This window comes from Mus pahari, chromosome 7 (assembly GCF_900095145.1).
Source record: "Mus pahari chromosome 7, PAHARI_EIJ_v1.1, whole genome shotgun sequence".
Lineage (NCBI taxonomy): Eukaryota > Metazoa > Chordata > Mammalia > Rodentia > Muridae > Mus > Mus pahari.
This window is the reverse complement of record NC_034596.1, coordinates 48663650-48683782: the sequence shown is the minus strand read 5'-3', so window position 1 is coordinate 48683782 and position 20133 is coordinate 48663650. Positions and strand designations below refer to the sequence as shown.

At 39.3% G+C, this 20133-nt stretch overlaps 2 protein-coding genes across 7 annotated transcripts in view; one reads left to right on the top strand and one right to left on the bottom strand.

Moving 5' to 3' along the window:
• The window catches only part of Strn3 (striatin 3), an 81181-nt gene extending 67187 nt beyond the window's left edge, over positions 1–13994 (top strand). For all 5 annotated transcript variants that reach the window (XM_029540823.1, XM_021202644.2, XM_029540822.1 and 2 more), the window contains 4 exons: positions 455–595; positions 2532–2639; positions 12476–12562; positions 12653–13994. In XM_029540823.1, coding sequence (XP_029396683.1) covers positions 455–595; positions 2532–2639; positions 12476–12562; positions 12653–12822 — 506 coding nt within the window. In that variant the 3' untranslated portion in view covers positions 12823–13994. The remainder of the gene's footprint in view (positions 1–454; positions 596–2531; positions 2640–12475; positions 12563–12652) is intronic.
• A 2611-nt stretch (positions 13995–16605) lies between these two features.
• The window catches only part of Coch (cochlin), a 13033-nt gene continuing 9505 nt past the window's right edge, over positions 16606–20133 (bottom strand). The window contains exons 10-12 of one of the 2 annotated variants that reach the window (XM_021202645.2): positions 19449–19675; positions 18609–19125; positions 16606–17519 (exon numbers count right to left, since the gene is read on the bottom strand). In XM_021202645.2, coding sequence (XP_021058304.1) covers positions 17344–17519; positions 18609–19125; positions 19449–19675 — 920 coding nt within the window. In that variant the 3' untranslated portion in view covers positions 16606–17343. The remainder of the gene's footprint in view (positions 17520–18608; positions 19126–19448; positions 19676–20133) is intronic. The other variant, XM_029540821.1, reaches the window with a different exon arrangement.

Here is a 20133-nt window from a genome sequence, read left to right as displayed (position 1 = left end):
GACACTCCTGTCTCTGACCCCCTAGTGCTGGGGTTAAAGTCACCTATTACCATGCCAGTCCCAGGCTTCGTGGTTATAGATCCAGAATTTGACTTGTAAAGCTTACATATATGACAAGAGTCTCTCCAGAGAATGATATAGGGGAATGCCAGGTTAGGAGGTGGGAATGTTTTAGGGGCATTTTTGTTTGTCTGTCTGTTTTGGTTTTGGTTGGTTGGTTGGTTTTCATTAAGAAATGAACCAGTTTCTTTTCTTTATCTTAAAAGAAAATGCATCACAGAATACATATTACTCCATACTTTTTAAGTACCTGAGACAGGTTTCTTACCACCCTACCCTAACACATTGCTTTCTTTTTCATTATTATGAGGGAGGGAGGGAGGGAGAGAGGGAGGGAAATGAGAATTTATGTATACAGGTAAATATATCTGAATCTGTTTTGGGCCCCTTACAGAACATGGAATACCTACATCAGTTGACTTTATAGGCTGTGATCCAGCCCATATGGTTACGTCTTTCAACACTGGTTGTGCGGTAATTTATGATTTAGAAACATCACAGTCATTAGTGATGCTTTCCTCACAGGTAGATTCTGGTAAGTTTTCTTGAATTTCTTTGAAATTTCTTTTACAAGATTATTATTACATGAAGGAGGATGGTATTTTAGCTAATTTTCATGCTGACTATGAATTGAGGTTAGAAAACAATTTGTTATACTCATTGTACATCATTTCTACTGTTTCCTCAAAGAGTAGGTATATAGAAACAAAAATGTAACTTGAAAATGAAAGCAAAGGAAATATTTTGATCTGGAAATATATGTGAGCCAAGCATGGTGACTACCTTTAGTCCCACCACTTGGGTGGCAGAAGCCGGCAGGTCTTTGTGAGTTTGAGGTCAACCAGATATATATATATATCTCGTTCTAGGACAGCCAGGCCTATATAGAGAAACCCTGTTTCCAAAAAGAAAAAAAAAAAAAATGATAGGAACCTAATAGAGTCATTACCTATTTTCAGTAGTTATCTACAAACAGCATTCCAATTGTTGCACATGATATGTGTTTCTTTAAAGAATCCATAGAAGTCTAGAGTTTTGGTTAAGTATAAGTCTATTTACCTACAAGTTGTAGTTTAAGTTGACGAGGTTTGGGAGTTTATCCGGTTTCCATTGGAGGTTTTGCTGATTGCATTCCTATGGTGGTATTTTTACAGGGTTCCTTCTCTCTCTCTCTCTCTCTCTCTCTCTCTCTCTCTCTCTCTCTCTCTCTCTCTCTCTCTCACACACATACACACAATCTGTTGTTTATCTTTTTGTGATTTATCTGTCTGGGTTCATTTCATTAATTGTGGAAAATTGGCTTTTCTTGTTCCTTCCCTGTTTGTTAACTAAAATACCCAGAAATTTTCTTTGTCAATTCCCAAAATACTTTTAATTTTAAAATATCTCATATATAAAAATGTATTTGTTTTCAGTTCATTGTAGGTGTTCCCTTCAGCACGTTGTTTTAGATGATGTCAGTTTAGCCAGTGGGAGCTTATTACTCCGGTTGGCTCCTAAGTTTGGTTCTGGTAGCTTTGTTGCTTTCTCAGGATGGCAAAACAATGTAAGCCCATCTGGCTCACTTTGTAACTCAGGTCTGTGTTCATCCACTTCCTAAGAAACTGGTTGGTGTTAATAGGAGTGGCAACATTCTAGTTGCTAACCTATCAGCCTCACCCTTCTGGTCTTTCTGGCTTCAGGAATGTTAACTGTTTGGTCTTGTGGTGTGTGTGTGTGTGTGTGTGTGTGTGTGTGTGTGTGTGTGTGTGTGTGTGTGTGTGTGTTTAATAAACAGACTTAGGAAACATGAGTTGTTGTTTTTAATTTAAAAGACTTGTGGTTCAAACTCAGATTTTTCTTGGTTCTCACAGAATCCTCATCTTTACATCCTGTGAGTCTCACACAGCTGTCAATGTTGCCACCTCCAGCAGCTCAACTGTAGTCTCTACCTACTTATATTCCCCTGTGGACCTGTGTTCATAGTCACTGCATTTTATTATAGTACTTGAAATATTTTTCTTTTGAGATTATAGCACAGGTTCACTGGATTAAGTTTACTGCTTTTTAAAATATGAATTGTTTCTTAGTGATTTGAAATGCTTACATGTTTCTCTGGTCAGATCTCAGGGTTGTTTTGTCCTTGAACTCATTCTTGTCTTATCCTACCAAGCACTACAATTATAAACTCAACCCAAGTTATAGTGACTGTCCTTCCCGGTGGTGTCCTTTCAGCCTTGTCCTCCTTCTCCCGGACTGGATAAGATAAATGGGTTCTTAAATTTAATATCTGAGGATTCTGAACAGGGATTCAGAGTGAATAAGAGTAAAGAATTGTTACCCACTTTCTGCTTGAAGGTTTGAATTGTAGATCAGTTTTGTGCTAAAGATCCAGCCCAGGTCCTGACATAGGCCAGACTGCTAAGCTGTTATTAATATAGCTTTAACCCGGTAGTTTGTATTTTAAAGTACCGTGTTCCTTTATTTTTCAGGTTTACAATCTAGTAATCACATTAACAGAGTAGTAAGTCACCCTACACTTCCTGTTACAATAACTGCTCATGAAGATAGACACATCAAATTTTTTGACAATAAAACAGGTAAGACCGTTGATTTGAGATTATTGAAAGTACTTTTCTTTTATATAAAGCATGTTGTCTTTTGGTTTATAAAATAATCAAGTTAAACTTTTACTAAGGTGCTGGGAATTCATGAAGTGCTTAATTACCCCACCACAGATCTGCATTCCTCTGCTAAGCTACTGTAACTCTGTTTTACCTTACTTAATATAGCACTCTTAAATGTCCCAAGTTTCATTTTTGACTATATACAATTCTTTGCCTAACTTATACCATTTTCATTGGATACATTCTTTCATTTGAATACTTTTCATATTTTTTTTAAAGATTTATTTATTTATTATTATTATATGTAAGTACACTGTAGCTGTCTTCAGACACTCCAGAAGAGAGCATCAGATCTCATTACGGATGATTGTGAGCCACCATGTGGTTGCTGGGATCTGAACTCAGGACCTCCGGAAGAGCAGTCAGTGCTCTTACCCACAGAGCCATCTCTTCAGCCTGCCACGTTATGTTTTAATACACCAAAATATATCACTCACTGGCATTTCAAGTATGTTCTTAAAAACTTTCTCAGTGGATCAAATGCTGGTATAGTAGATATGTTTGTTGAATAGATGATAGTTGAATCATAGATGTATAAACAGTTTTTTGTTTTTTTTTTAAGATTTATTTATTTATTATATGTAAGTACACTGTAGCTGTCTTCAGACTCTCCAGAAGAGGGAGTCAGATCTTGTTACGGATGGTTATGAGCCACCATGTGGTTGCTGGGATTTGAACTCCGGACCTTCGGAAGAGCAGTAGGGTGCTCTTACCCACTGAGCCATCTCACCAGCCCGTATAAACAGTTTTTAACTTCTGTTTCATGTGCATTGGTGTTTCAGTTTTTAACTTCTAGAAATTTATTGTGTGTATGATCTATGTAATTGGAAGCGTGGGTGTCAATATGGAAGTCATAGAAGGACTTTGTGTTCTGGCTTTCATTTATATAGGATGTATGCATCAAATTCAGGCCATCAGGCTTGTGTATCAAATTCCGTACCTGCTGAACCATTGCACTGGTCCAGTGTATTTATTTGTAAGGATTGCTTTTCCTGTTATCGTGTAAAATATTACATAAGATACTGTTTTTTGGGTGCTGAAGAGAAGATTCAGTAGCTAAAGCTGGTCCTGCCCTTATGCAGAGTCAAGTCCAGTTCCCATTGCCTATCCATAGGTCTGTTCACAACAGCATGTGACATGGAACTTCAGTTTCAGGGGAGCCGATTCTTCTGACACCCACTCCCCTTTGCAGGCATCGCCCCACCTCTACCCCCCAGAAAGTCTTTCAGGAAGTCTGACAAAGCGGCCTACTTTTCTACTTTGAGAAACTTTCTTAAAGAGATGTTTTTTAAAAGGGGGTGTGTTAGTACTGTTACTGTGCAGAGATGCCATGACCAAGGCGGCTAACTAGGAGGGAGGGAGGGAGGGGATTGATCGGGTCTGGTAACTAAGCATTCACATACACCAGCCTATGTGGGCCTAATTCAGAAAACCCCAGGAGGTGAGCAGACTGAGTCTCTGGAGCCTGCCTGCCTGCCTGCCTGCCTGTGTGTGTGTGTGTGTCTGTCTGTCTGTCTGTCTCTCTCTCTCTCTCTCTCTCTCTCTCTTCCTCCTCCTCCTCCTCCTCCTTTCTTCTTCCTCTTCTTTTTTTGGGGGGGGATGGAAGAAATCAGTAAGTGAGTTGATAAGATTTTACACCCTAAAAAAATAAAGTCCAGGTTTGAGGATGTAGCTTGGTGGGTGGGTGTCAGTTTAACATGCACAGACCCCTGGATTCAGTCCTCAGCATGACAAAAACTGAACCTAATGGTTCATCCTTGTCATTCAATCACTCTTGAGGAGGAGTTGGAGGTAGGAGGATCAGAGGCTGGAGAGATGGCTCAGTGTTCAAGTGTTCTTAGTGCTCCTGCAGAGAACCTGAGTTCTAGTCCCACCGTCTACATGGTGGTCATAGCTGTCTAGAACTTGAGTTGTAGAGAATTGGGTATCTTCTCTGACTTCTGTGGTCTCTTGTATGCACATGGTGTGCAAAAGTAGGCATTATGTGTACACATTTCAAAAATTTTTATTAAAATTTAAAATAATTCTTGAGTAGATAGCCAATTCACAGCCAGTGTGAAATACATGAGGCCCAGTCTTAAAACCAACCAAACAACAAATTGTTTCTAAATTCTACCAATTTATTCTTTCTGTTTACAAGTCTAAAATCTTGTTTGTACAATAGGCCTCACACATAAAACAGTTCTTGAAAATTAACCTTCCAAGACCACTTGCACATCTAGTTACAGTGCTACATTAAACAGTTAAAATATCTTCACATACTGTGTTTTCAGAGACAGTTGGTTATTCATTTAAATATTGTCACATAGCCTGTTCCCATAACTGGTATTTCTTATTAACTAGAATAACATTTTATAAAATTTATAGTATATTTGTGGTGGAATTGTTTTAAAAGTCTGAAACATGGTCAGGTATGGTGGAGCAGGCCTCCTATAATGCTAGCACTCAAGAGGCAGAGGCAGGTAGGTCTCTGAATTTGAGGCCAGCCTGGTCTACAGATCATAGCTAGCACAGCCTGACACAGAGAAAACCTCTCTCTAAATACAAAAAAAGAAAAGAAAAATCTGAAAAATACTATAAATAGCTTCAATAAATAATGAGCAAGCGTTGTGGTGCAGCCTTTTAATCCCAGCACATAGGAGGCTGAGGCAGAAAGATCATTCCAGAACATAAAGTGAGACCTTGTTACACCCTCCCCCCATGTTTGAATAAATAATTTTTTGTTTGTTTGTTTGTTTGCTTTGGTTTTTGAGACAGGGTTTCTCTGTATAGCCTTGGCTGTCCTGGGACTCACTCTGTAGACCAGGCTGGCCTCGAACTCAGAAATCCGCCTGCCTCTTGCCTCCTGAGTGCTGGGATTAAAGGCGTGCGCCACCATGCCCGGCCTGAATAAATAATTTTAACTGTAAAAATATATTTAGAACTTTATATTATACTTGATATCTTCATGGGAAGATGTTGCTTTCCTCGGAGCTTATTGTTGTCTGAGAGCACTATATGTATGCATAAAGTAAGTCCTCCTACATAGAGTGTTAAGCTTTTACTTTAAGAAAAAGTAAGTTCTGGATATTTTGTTTTGGTTGTTTTATTTTTTAGGTTTTATTTTATTTGTACTTGTGTGTGTGTGTGTGTGTGTGTGTGTGTGTGTACGTGTGGATGCCAGAAGAGGATGTCAGAACCCTTGGAGCTGGTGCTGAAGGTAGTTTTGAGACACCTAATGCAGGTGCTAGGAGTTGAACTTCAGTCATGTGTGTTACTGTTTTTATTTATAATTTTTGTAAGCTGGTCTGTGGTGGCACACACCTTTAATCCCAGTACTTTGGAAGCAGGCAGATCTCTATGAGTTCAAGACTAGCCTGGTCTACAGAGAGATTCCCAGGATAGCCTGGGCTAACCTGAGAAATTATGCCTCAAAAAACCAAAGGGGGGACCCCTATCAGCCTGAGGCCATGAAGTAAGAGTGTCTCCAAAAAAAAAAAATTATTTAATTTTTAATAGGTCAATTTACTTTGGATGCTAACAATTAATTACCTGGTATCTTATTTAGGGTTTACATTCTGTGACAAAACACCATGACCCAAAAGGAAGTTGGGAAGGAAAAGGTTTATTTGGCTTACATTTCCAGATCACAATTCATCTTCATTGGAGGAAGTCAGTACAGGAACTCAAGCAGAGCTGGAACCTAAAGGCAGGAGCTGATGCAGAGGCCGTGGAGGGTGCTGCTTACTGGCTTGCTTTCCCTGGTTTGCTCAGCCTGCCTTCTTATAGAACACAGGACCAGCAGCCCAGGTACCACCCACAATGGGCTGGGCCCTCTCCCATTGATCACTAATGGAGAAAATGCCCTATAGCTGGATCCCATGGAGGCACGTCTTCAACTGAGGCCCTCTCTCTGATGACTCTAGCTTGTGTCAAGCAAATGATACCTTAACTCAAAGTAATAAAAGAAAAAAGTGTTGGAAGGATAGCTTAGTGTGTCAAAGAACTAGAGTGGCGTGTGTAGGCCCTAGGCCCAGTCATCAGTACTGCAAAAATAATAAAATGTTGGTAAAGACAGTATTTCGAGTTCCCTATGTTGTGCCTGTATGATTCTAGGAGAGGGCATTGTATGAGTGAGAACCGAGGGAGAGACTAGAGGAGGGAGGAGCCTAAATTGATTGGGAACTTGTTTGTGCAGCAACATTTATCTGCCGTATTTTTTTCTTTTTATTTTTTTTCTCTTTTATTTTTAAAGACTTACTTATTTTACCTATGTGAGTACACAGTTACTATATTCAGACACACCAGAAGAGGGCATTAGATCCCATTACAGATGGTTGTGAGCCACCATGTGATTGCTGGGAATTGAACTCAGGACCACTGGAAGAGCAGTCAGTGCTTTTAACCGCTGAGCCATCTCTCTAGCCCACATTTTCTTTCCTTTTAAAATATTTTATTCTGGGCAATGGTGGCACACACCTTTAATCCTAGCACTTGGGAGGTAGGGGCAGATAGATGTCTGAGGTTGAAAGATCTACGTTATTTACAGAATGAGTTCCAGCACAGTCAGGACTCCACAAAGACATTCTGTCTTGAAAAGCAAACAAACAAACCAAAAAGTGTTATTTTATATGTATGAGTGTTTGCTTAGCACATATGTGTATATCGTGTATATTTGGTGACCAGAGACGTCAGAAGCCACTGGATTCCTTGTAACTGGTGTTATGAATGGTTCTCAACCATCATGTAGGTGCTGAGAACCAAACCTGGGTCCTTTACAAAAAATAAGTGCCCTTAATAACACTGAGCCATCTCTAGTCTGAGTATCTGCCATATTCTTGATACCATTGGTTTTGGGTAAACAGAGCAAAACAAAGGTTTCTCAGACTGTTTTTTTATTGTTTATTCTTTGTGAAACATTGTTCTATTTTATTTACATATGTCAATTCAGTTACACTTTAAGTTTATTTTATGTGTATGGTATTTTGGCTGTGGAGGTCAACTGGCCTGTTGGTACTGGAAAACAAACCTTGGTTGTCATCCACAAGAGCAGGAAGTGTTCTTGGTCTCCGATCCAGCACTTACTCTGGCTTGTTTATAATTGTAACAACTCTAGATTTATTATAAAAGACATAGCGTGTTATTGTTTTAAAATATTATTTATTTAATGTATTTGAGTACACTGTAGTTGTATTCAGACACACCAGAAGAGGGGCATGGGATTCCATTACAGATGGTTGTGAGCCACCATGTGGTTGCAGAGGATTGAACTCGGGAAGACCACTGAGCCAACTCTCCAGCCCCAATATGTCATCTTTTATTTTGTTGGGGAGAGAGCAGATGTTGGCAAATGAACCCAGTGCTTAGCACATTATAGTCAATGTGGTGAATTACTGAACTACGTTTTAGCTAGGAATCTGTTCATCTTAATGGAAGAGGGTGTTACTAAAAGAATGGAACCACAAAAAAGTTGGTTAAATGAGAGAAACTGCAAGTATGTATTAATGAAAATAGTTACTAGAAGAAGTCTGAAATGTTATGATCACCATTAGAAGACCAGCATCTCACTTGATCCAGCATTGTATCCCTCTAATTCATGGTCTATCTGGTGGATTACTCACACTTTCAAGTGACTGTGTACATAATATGGAAAAGACTTAATTAAGATATTGGGCAGTAGTCTATGGGAGATGGCTCTGTGTGTAATAGCTTTTACTCTGCAATCTTGAGGATCTGAGTTCAAATTTCTAGCATCCATATAAAAAACTTAGCATGACTACATGTGCCTGTAATCCTAGTACTGGGGGACAGAGACAAACAGGTTCTGAAAGCTTGTTGATTAGCCAACTTAGCCCAAAGGAGAAGCATATGGCTCACTGTCAAGGCAGTAAGTAAAGAGAGTGATGCATAGGAAGATATGCGACATCTTGCTTTGGCTTCTTTGTTTGTGCTTATGCCCATGTATCCACACTATCAATGTGTGTTCTCGTTCTCTCTCTCTCTCTCTCTCTCTCTCTCTCTCTCTCTCTCTCTCTCTCTCTCTCTCACGTGCGCGCGCGCACACACACACACACACCACACAGAGACAGGGGGAGATTAAGAAGCAGGGAGCCTAGAGTTTAAACTTGGATCTTGATGACCGCAGAATGAATCAATTTATGGTGTTGCTTTTCCTTCATCAAATTATATGTTGCCAGTGCAGGATAATCTTTCCCCCAAAGACTTCGTACTGCACTATACTCACAGCTTGTTTTAAATTTCAACTTGGTGAGTTGCCACAGAGGCTAAAAGTTCTTCAGCCTCTTAGAAAGGCTCCAAGTTTGATTCCCAACACCCCTGAAGCTCACAACCATCTGTAAGTCTAGTTCCAAGGCTTCCCTCTTCTGACATTTGCAGACACCACGTACCTATGTGGTGTACATGCATATATGCAGTCAAAACATATACATAAGATTAATCTTTTTCCATTTATTTATTAACTTTGCATACTGATTACTGTCCCTCTCCCCTATCCCTTTCTGCTTTCTCTTCCCCTCTGAGAGGGTGGAGGCCCCCCTTGAGTATCCACCCACCCTGACACATCAAGTTTCTGCTGGTCTAGGCACACCCTCTTCCACTAAGGCCACACAAGGCAGTTAGGAGAATGGATTTCACAAATAGGCAACAACTTTAGGGACAGCCCCTACTCTAGTTGTTGGGGACCCACATGAAGACGAAGCTGCACATCTGTTACATTTGTTCAGGGGATCTAGGTCCTGCCCGTGTGTATAAATGCCTTTTAGTTGGTGATTCTGTTGGACTTCTTGTGCTGTTCCTGTCCACTTCTGGGTCCTTAATCCTTCTCCCAGCTTTTCCATAAATGTCCCTGAGCTCCATCCAATGTTTGGCTGTGGGTCTCTGTGTCTGTTTTGGTCAGCTGCTGGTTGGAGCCTCTCAGAGGACAATTTTGCTAGGCTCCTATCTGCAAGCATAGTACTGCATGCATTAATACTGTCTGTCAGGGATTAGTGCTTGCCCCCATGGGATGGGTCTCAAGTTGGGCTGGTTATTAGTTGACCATTCCCTCAATCTCTGCTCCATCCCCTGTCCCTGTATTTCTTGTAGACTGTAGCTGTATCCAATTAAGGCTGCCCAGTTCCATCCCTGTGGTGGAGACAGTACTTCTCGATGCCCCCCCCCCCCCCCCCAGTGTTCTGGGTTCCCAGTTGAAAGACACATTCACTCAGCGTTTATATTTGTATATGTCTTAAACAGCTCAATGGCTGGGCCACTTTTTAACCTCCACATGTCTAATCTGCCCTGCGATATTCCCAGGTTATTACTTACTAAAACCTGCGTCTTGGCTGCCCCAGACCTAGATGTGCTACGTTCCCAGGCACCTACATGATGGCTATGTTCTCTGTCCTGCATCTCTCAGGAGTGGCGTCTTGATTTTACTTCTCCAGGCATGGCAGAACTCTCCTTCCTCCTCAGAACCTTGCCCAGGAATTCTTAAAGTCCTGCCTCTGTCTCTGCCCAGTCATTGCCCTCTGGCAACTTTATTTACCAATCAGAACCAACTGGGGTCAGAGTCCATCATTCTTACACATGGAAAGCAGAAAGGGATAGGGGAGAGGGACAGTAATCAGTATGCAAAGTTAATAAATAAATGGAAAAAGATTAATCTTATGTGTATGTTTTGACTGCATATATGCATGTACACTACATAGGTACGTGGTGTCTGCAAATGTCAGAAGAGGGAAGCCTTGGAACTAGACTTACAGATGGTTGTGAGCTTCAGGGGTGTTGGGAATCAAACTTGGAGCCTTTCTAAGGGGCTCAAGAACTTTTAACAGGTTTTGGGGGAACCTAAATAGCATGAGAAGCCAAGCAGCTACAGTAGAGAGGACAAATTTTGGTTTGAAAGTTTTTTGGATTGTTGGTGTCCTTATCCCTCCACTGGGAGTCCTCCCTGTTTATAGGAGGTAGCCATAGCCCCAGTGTAGGAGTCTAAGGTCAACCCCTATGACTTCTGGGAGCCTCCCCCCAGGTCTCTGGCACGTCCTAGAAATGTTACCCCACCCTGTCAGCTGCATATTTCCTTGTATTCTCCTGGCCCTTGTTTTTAATAGCTGAATAGTATTTTACATTGTGTACATGAACCACATCATCTGTATCAATTCTTTGGTTGAGGGACATTGGAAATAGCTCAGGTTATTTCCAGTTTCTGCTATGCACATAGTGGAGCATCTTTTGGGTATGTGCCCAGGAATGATATAGAACTCCATTTCCACAATTTTCTGAGAAACCACCAGATTGATTGACAGAATGGTTGTATCAGTTTGTACTCCCACCAACAATGAAGGAGCATTCCCCTTGCTCCACATCTTCTCCAGCATGTTCTGTCGTGTGAGTTTTTGATCTTAGCCATTCTGATGGGTGTAAGATGTAATATTGGGATCAGTTTTCTTTGTATTTCCTTTTAAGTGCTTTTCAACCATTCGAGAGTCCTCTGTTGGGAATTCTCTGTTTAGCTCTGTTTTATTCAGTTGGGTTGTTTGGTTTGTTGGAGTCTAACTTCATGAGTTCTTTATATAGTTTGAATATTATCCCTTTGTCTGATGTAAAGTTGGTGAAGATCTTTTCCCAGTCTGTAGGCTGCCGTTTTATCCTATTGATAATTTCCTTAAATTTAAACTTGCAAAACACACACACACACACACACACACACACACAGAGTGAATCTTTATTGTGTAGTGGATTTTATAGTAAAATAGTACACAACATTCAACCCAGGAAAGGAATCCAGGACAGACCAAAATAATGATTGTGCCTAAATCCTACTCGGTGAACCTAAAAGGTCTTAACTGGGGTTCCTACCTAACAGGAGTCTGAATGGGTGGGAGCTGAATCCTAATTGGTGAACTAGAAAGGTCTTACTGAGGTTTCCTAATGGGTGAGAGCTGCTTACAGAATAGATTTAAAAACAAAACCAGCTGCAATAGGGAAAGGCCCACCTCAGTGTAAGGGTGGAGCTCTCTGCACATCTTGAAGGCAGGTTTGCAGATGGGAGAAATCTCTAAAAAGGAGTTGTTTACTGCATCTAGAAAACTTAAGGGCTGGAGAAATGGCTCAGCGGCTAATAAGCACATACTGTTCTTATGGAAACAGTGCCCACATCAGGCAGTTCTAGCTTCAGGAAGCCAACACCTCTATGACTTCCTGGCACATACGGAGACACATACCGCACATTTACATCAATTAAAAATTTAATTTAAAAGAAAAAAAAGGTATTTCCCGAGTCTTCCAAGTTTTTACTTTTCTCAGATATGTAACCTACTGTTTATCTTCTGACTCCCGTGAGCATCCTTTCCCCCGCCCCTACCTGTAGAGGAATGCTTCATTTAGGAGCAAAATCTTTTAAAAATAACTAATGGTAAAATTTTTCTTCAGTCTATTAGTATGGTAGATGCATCTTGAAATATATGTGAAAGAAGCCAGACACAGAATCTAGTGTAAAGCATCTAGACTTGGCCAGTTCTAGAAAGAGGGGTCCATTAATTGTTGCTAGGGATTGGGGAAAGATTATATACTTGGAACAAGGTTTTCTCTCTCAGTGATAGTCTCGGTAGTAGTAGTAGTGGTTGCTGTGAATTGTGTGCTCCCAAATAATTAAATACTAACTTGTATGTTGTGAATACTTTCAAAAATACTGTGATGGTGATTGTTTTTTGTTGATAGTGTATTTTAGCTTTTGCCTCTCAACATTAATCTTCTGCTATGTTTTATAGGTAAAATGATCCATTCTATGGTAGCTCATTTGGATGCTGTTACAAGTTTAGCAGTAGATCCCAATGGAATCTATTTGATGTCTGGAAGTAAGTTTGAACTTCAGTACAACCTACTAACTTTATAAAAGAATTGTTCCTTAGTAACAAGCTTTTTTTAATTTTTTTTTTCTTTTACAGGCCATGACTGCTCCATTAGATTATGGAATTTGGACAGTAAGACATGCGTACAAGAAATAACAGCTCATAGGAAGAAATTGGATGAGTCAATTTATGATGTTGCTTTCCATCCATCAAAGGCATATATCGCCAGTGCAGGAGCTGATGCTCTTGCCAAAGTATTTGTGTGAACCAACATAGACTCGCATTGTAGAAAAAAAAGATTTACATGGTCAGAAAGGGGGTCTGCATCACTGCCACCATGAAGGTTCCTAACGTGACACTACATGTGATCTGCCTGGTGAAAGCTATTGGGGCAGGCAGAAATTGGGAATCACATCCTAATGGCAGGTTTATTAGTTTAACTGTAATTAACTGTACTTTGTAGGACAGAAAAAAAAAAAGGACTCCAGTATCTGTGCCCTATACTGGATATGAACTGAGCGGTTTTTGTTTTTGTTTTTTAAGGTGTTTAAGCCAACGTGGAGTCTGATCTTAGGGGGAAAAAGGACTTTTTGTTGGACTCTGTGTGCTGCCTTAGGGTTAGGAATGTGGTGCTCTTGTGGGGGAAGCAAGCTCCAAGAGTAGCTTTTTTCATCTCTTAGTAATCTTATGTTTATCAGTTGAATGCCACAGATTCCCTTTTAAACTTATTTTGCTTTAAAAAAAAAAAAAAGAAAAAAGAAAGAAAAGAAAATTTAACTTAAAATATTTTAGCATTAGTTGCACAAAATGTTTGGATAAAATTCTAGTTTTTATAAGTCTTTTTATATATTTAGCCTGTCACAACAGTGCTCAAGATCATATTGATGTTTTTCTGCATTATACAACCCTAAAACACAGAGATCTCACTAACCTGCCACCTATAACCACTTTCTTTCCTCCTTTTGCCTAATACAGCTCAGCTAGGTCCTTCATAAAGATGATAAATCAGTCACCTTTGTCTACATGTCTTCATGAACCAAGGACTATAAAGTGTATTAAACAAAGCTGTGGAGTTTAGTACTCCAAAGGAACTCTTTCAAAACTAATCTTGACATCCTATCACTATGTGATATTTTGTACATCTTACTGTATTTACAAGTTTATTTATCAAGGATTATCCATCTTGCTAATAGCCTATTATTTATTTTACTTTTTGTTGGTCTTTATATCCTTTTATTAATGTGCTAAAGGAACCTGTATATCTATTTTGGAACTCTTTGAACAGTCTAAAATAGACTAAAAATGGAATATTTTATAGTTAAATTACAAACCAAGATGTTTCTCCCCAAGATACTATCTTGATTTACCATGAGTCCAAAGCAAAATGAACTAGTTAAAAAATTGGAGAATATTTTATTACCATTACAAATAAGATATTTAAAACATTGAATCAGGATACAGACGTCTGCTGGATTTGGACTAGTCTCCCTTGTTTTATTTTTTAGATGTGCTTACTTTTATGGTGTAACTGAAGATTTTCTTTGTGTAATGCATGATTGAGACAATAAAGTATTTTTTCTAGTCTTCCAAAAGCCTTTTCTGATCAGTTTGCGAGTTTTGATGAGTTTTGTAAGGTTTTTGTTTTACAGACTATGAATCAGCAAATTTTTAAGATTGTACCCCAGAGCAAACATAGAGCTGTTGAAAAATAATGTATATAAAATGCATATAATAAATATTAAATTGTGTACCTGTATGTCGCTCTTGGCCACATTATTTCGTGTTGAATAATAAAGTGCAATACTCTCCACAATTAAACTAGGAAATGAAGGTGCTTTTTTAGTGGAGTCCTTCATTTTTTCTTTTTGGGTTTTTCGAGACAAGGTTTCTCTGTGTAGCCCTGGCTGTCCTGGAACTCACTCTGTAGACCAGGCTGGCCTCGAACTCAGAAATCCGCCTGCGTCTGCCTCCCAAGTGCTGAGTATGCTATTCTTTTTATACGTCATTGTACTTAATGATATTCTAGTAAGGTTACAGCAGAAACACTATCATGTATTCCCTTTCTTAAAAGGGAATACATAAATAAAATAAATAAAATTCTATTTATAATTCCTAAAAATTATACATTGAGAAATTTCAAATGACTTAATTGTCATTCAAAAAGCAAAACAAAACTAAGACTTCAAATTTTTAAAAAGTAATTGTTCCTGTTGCAGTGGTTTAGTGAGTGAGTATAAGAACCTGAGTTTAAATCTGTAGCACTTATGGAAAAAATAGGGTGTGACTGTTCATGAATATAACCCCAGTGTTGAAGCAAAGACAGAAGGATCCTGAGAGCTCACTGGCAAGCTAGCCTAGCCCTAAATGGTGACCTGGTTCAGTGAGAGAACATCCTTCCCACTCCCACCCTCACCCTGGAGTGCACTGGAGAAAACGGACCGCTCTGGCGTCTGCATGCAAGCAGGGGTATGCGCGCACACACACACGCACGTACTACTTAAGCCAGATAGACATTAATGGTTCCTGTTTTCTGAGCTGAAAAGTGAAAAAACTACCCGTTTTTAACTAATGCACTCATTATTGAAGTGCATAAACATCTGTGTCTTTTACAGTGTACTATGGACTTTACAAATAGTATATATATTCATTGATGGTAAACATAGGAAAGACTAAAAGGTTGAAATAAAATAATGTCTTTGTTTTGTCTGTTTCTGTTTGTGATTTATGAAAAATAATTTGGCTCAATGTTTTAAGTTTTAATTGTATTTTAATATTAGGGTGTTTTTTTCCTTGATGTTTAATCACTGCATCTCTCATGATTGTATTTACTTTCCTCATTTCAAGCTTTTAAAATCTGAAAACCAACATTGACTCATTATAAGTTATAAAGTGAAGCAGCAGGCGCTGGCGGTGCGGTTCTCACGCCTGTAATGTCAGCAGGACCCTCAGTTCAAGGTTGGCCTGTGATGTGTGTGACTTTATCTCAAAGCGCAGCAAAACTTCGCAAAATGAGCTAGCATATTTGACATCCAGAAGTGCCTGCTGAAATTGGATTGTAGTATGTCTTAAAAACTTCATTCTTAAAACTGTGTGTGGTATATGCCTGTAAGCTCAGTATGGAGAGGATGAGGCAGGAGCATGTTGAGGTTAAGGCTAGCCTGTCCTCAGTTATTGCTTTTTATTGTATATCCTTATTATTAATCCTTTGATTGTTCACTTACAGAGACGCTGGGGTTTCATTTACTTCTAGGAGAGAAATTCTCATGTCAGGTTAAATTAAATATTTTTTATGGTAAGATTCTCCTGGTTCACAATGAATCATTTGCAGCCTTTTGTAAGAGGGGACAAGGAAATTTCTTTTAATCAAATTTTTGTGTAGATTTTGAGATATTCAAATTCTGTCTCTTCTCACACATAAGCCTTCTGCATGGGCTTGGTATTTACTCAAGTAAATCACGAGTCAACAATCAGTATTTTTTCCACCTCAGTTGGTAGTAAACGGATCCACAGTTGGGTAAAGAGAAGGACAGAACCTGGTTGAGAGAAGATGAGGTGATATATCCCTGTGGTGAGGGCTCTCTCTGGTGAGCTCTAATCCATATGAAGTGGATTCTACTTGACATGAGCTTCACAAATGTGCTAAGTTTTTAATATGATACTAGTTATATTTCTTTTGAAGTCCGTACTCAAAAGCATGCCCTAGTGGTTTCCCTGGTCATGACTGCAGTAATGCCTATATTAGGCATTCAGAATATAATTGTAAGAGAGGTTATTGCATGAGTAAATTAGACTTCTCATTCCATGTAAGTTAGCAAGTGTAGCATTTTTATCATAAAGAAAAACTCTAGGGTCTGGAGAGGTGTCTCAGTGGTTAAGAGCACTGAGTGCTCTCCCAGAGGACCCAGGTTCAATTCCCAGCACCACATGTCAGCTCAAAACTGGAATTCTAGTTCCAGAGTTTCTGACACTGTCATGCAGACATACATACATGCAGTCAAAACACGAATGTACATTAAATAAAATTTTAAAAGGAAAAACACTAGTGTTAATAAATAGGCACTTAGTCACTAGCAGTTTTATTGCTGACAGCCAAGCTATTATGCCATATATTTTTCCGGTTACAATACTTGACACATTTTTTTTTCCCAAAAAAAAAAAGTTATCTGCTTAAACATTTTCTTAGTCCTTGCAGTACATGCCTGTCTATACACATAAAATTAAGGATATAAATAGGAAAATACCAGGCAATCCTACCTTTACTCAGTGTGGTATTTCAGCCGTTAAGTTATGAAAACACTACAAAAGAAGCTTGATACATGATTCTATATAATGTGTAGTTATGTCTAGGGCACATAATAACAGCTGTCTGTTCTTGGCTGGTTTTAAGAAAACATCCACATGGGTCAAAATATTTATACTTGATCTGTGTTTAAAAGCTGTTCTGTTCCTTGCATAGTCAATGCAGAATGATTAAAGAGGGCACAGTACTTTGTGTGTAAGCGCCAGGTTCTTTTATTGAGCTGTGTAGCTTACCTATCCACTTGAATGCATATTTGAACTCCCAATGTTAATCCATGATACCTCTTCTTTCCTGAGTTTCTAAGGGCCTGATTATCAACTCTCGGCCAATCTAAAATTGTGAGCTTCAAATGAACGTTCATTTGCTTTAAACAACTGTTGACGTATTTTTTTTGACACTGGTAAGCTATAAAGTTACATAGGCATTGAGAACATAATTTGCACATTATATCCCCTTGCACGTATTCCTTGAGTTGTCAGAGTATCATTTATTGCTGGGATTCTAAGAAATCTCTACAAATGCCTCTAATGACATCAGAAACAATTGGTTCTAATCCTGTGAACTCTCTGGTAAAGAAAGCGTGTGACTCTTTGGGTTTAGAGGCCATATCTTTCAGGTCATCCAGAGGTGCCCAAGCCACACCAACAGAGAAGATGGTGATACCTAAAGTGGAAATATTTCAAATAAGTTAAAAATAGGTTTAGCTTACATACAGTTATATATTCCATACATTAATACATAACTGCAGAGGAAACTGCCTAATAAATTTTTAAGTGAAATCTATGCTGAATTTTTAAGTAGACCACAGTCATTTTAATTATGTCAAAAATAATTGGTCAAAACCATAAGCTTTGCCATCAGCAATTACATATTAATAACTTGATGAAAATACTGAGATTGTCAGTCTATTCAAGACTGCACTGAACAAACTAGGAAGAGAAAGAAAATCAAGTTGATAGTTTTTGAAGCCCCTGCAGCAGACACACGTATGGCGGTGAGAAGGGACTCCCTGCTATTTTCACTTTCAGACATCTAGTGGGTCCTAATAAGCACATTAAAGTGAGTCTGACACAGATGACAGATAAATGGGATGATTGCATTGTCTGAGGAATGGGGGCTAGAAATAACTTTGTCCTAATTCAGTCTTTGAAGTTATAGTGACAAATCATTTTACAATTAAAAATTGTAGATTTGGAGAGGGAGAGATGGCTCAGCAGGTAAGAGCATTTGTTGTTCTTGCACCAGACCTGTGTTTAGTTTTCAGCACCCACATAGTTCACAAACATCTATAATAACTCCAGTTCCAGGGCATCCAATGCCCTTTCATGACCTTCATGGGAAAAATACTCAAATGTTTCAAAAAATTATATTGTTATTTTTAAATTGCTAGTCTTTAAAGCTATCTGGTGAATTAAAAAAAAACTCCCCTTCTTGAGCTGGGTGTTGGTGGCGCACGCCTTTAATTCCAGCACTTGGGTGGCAGAGGCAGGAGCTCTGAGTTTGTCAGCCTAGTCCAGAAAGTGAGTTCTGGGACAGCCAGAGCTGTTAACACAGAGAAACCCCGTTTCGAAAAACAATAGCAAAACCTCCCAATGGGATTTCAGTGGAGCTTGGAAGAATTTCAGTTCGCTCAGACTCCAAAGCACATAGAATATATAAATTCACACTGCAAGGATCCTTTCTACAAAATGCTGACCCCTAGAATTCACAGGACCCCTTCCTTCATCCGAATACAAAAGACAACCATCTTACCTGCATCATGGGCAGCTGCAGCAGGGCCTCGGACATCATCATAGGACTGCCCATCTGTGACAATAACCAGGAAGTTTTTGTTGGGGCTGTCCCTTATGGGACCAAATACATTTCTAACAGTAAAGGCAATGGCATCACCAGTAGCTGTGCCACCACTCATGTAGCGGATGTTCGCTAGGACAGCTAAGACATTCTCTTTAGTATTATAGTCAGTGAAACTGAATTCTGTGCGCTGGTCATAAGTGAACTGTACAGCAGCTATCTTGGCTCCAATGTCTGAGATTTCAAATGTCTTTGCTATGTTAGAAACAAATTCTAGCATGAGGCGGAAATTGCTATCTCCAACACTGCTGGAGCCGTCAATCAGAAAGGCAATGTTCACTGAGTTGTAACAGGTTTTGCTGCACATCATCTGTTCGTGCGTACAGAGCTTCTGCACCAGAGGCTTTACATATTTTGTAGTGCCAAACCAGTTGGGCATGTGATAAGAGAAGAAGCCATTATTCCGACACACAGCCTAATGGGAAAAGACAAAATACACCCCAAAAGTCAAAAGTTGCTTAAAGTTTGCAAAGTTTTGCAAATTATGTAGTACTGGAGAATGAACCTAGAACCTTATGTATGTGTACCCAGCCCTTTGTTACTTTTTATTTTGAGTTAGGGGTCTTAGTTGTATAGGCTGGCCCTGAACCTGTTGCCTTGGCCTCATTGAATAGCTGGGATTACAGGTTTATTCGTCTAGGCTCATACCAAACATTTTATGTTCATTAATCTAGTTAGGGGCTTGTCGGCCCAAAACTGAATCACTCCTCCCCACTAGCAAGAATCCTTGCACCTTACCTTGTCAACAAATGCAACATCTTGAACCATCCCCAGTTCTTCAGGAATGGGCTTGGCCACAGAAACTATAAATACATTGACACCAAACTCTCTGGCCACAATGCCTGCTTCCTCAATGTCATCAGAGGGCCAACCATCAATAAACACTACCACCACTTTTGGTATTCCTTTTCTCACACCAGTGTCTGCTGTAAAGAATTTCTGAGCAGTATGCTTCAAGGCTTTCCCTAAAAACAAGCAAATGAGCAGCATTTGTAGTAACTCAGATTATATTTCTATTTCAGGGAAATAACTTGATGCCGTTGAGAATATAACGCATGGAATTCAGTTAGAAAAAGATTTTTATTTTTCTTCAGACCTAGTTTTGGCTTTCACAACCCACAATGCTTCCCCTCCACCTTCCAGAAGTCTCACATTTCCTTCAGTTAACAGTACCAACAAACCACACCCGCATCTGTCATGTACTCTTGCCCCTCCTCACCTATGAGGACAGCTGGGGAACAAGGAGCCTCCCAAAGTCTGCCCCATCTTCATTGGTTAAGTCTGTTGATTTTTTTTATTATTATTATAAATGACCTATCTAATGTAAGGATTATAAACTCCGAATGATGTAGAGTTTTTGTTTTGTTTTTAAGAATTATTAGCATCAGCCATGGTGATGCACATCTTTTTTTTTTTTTTTTTT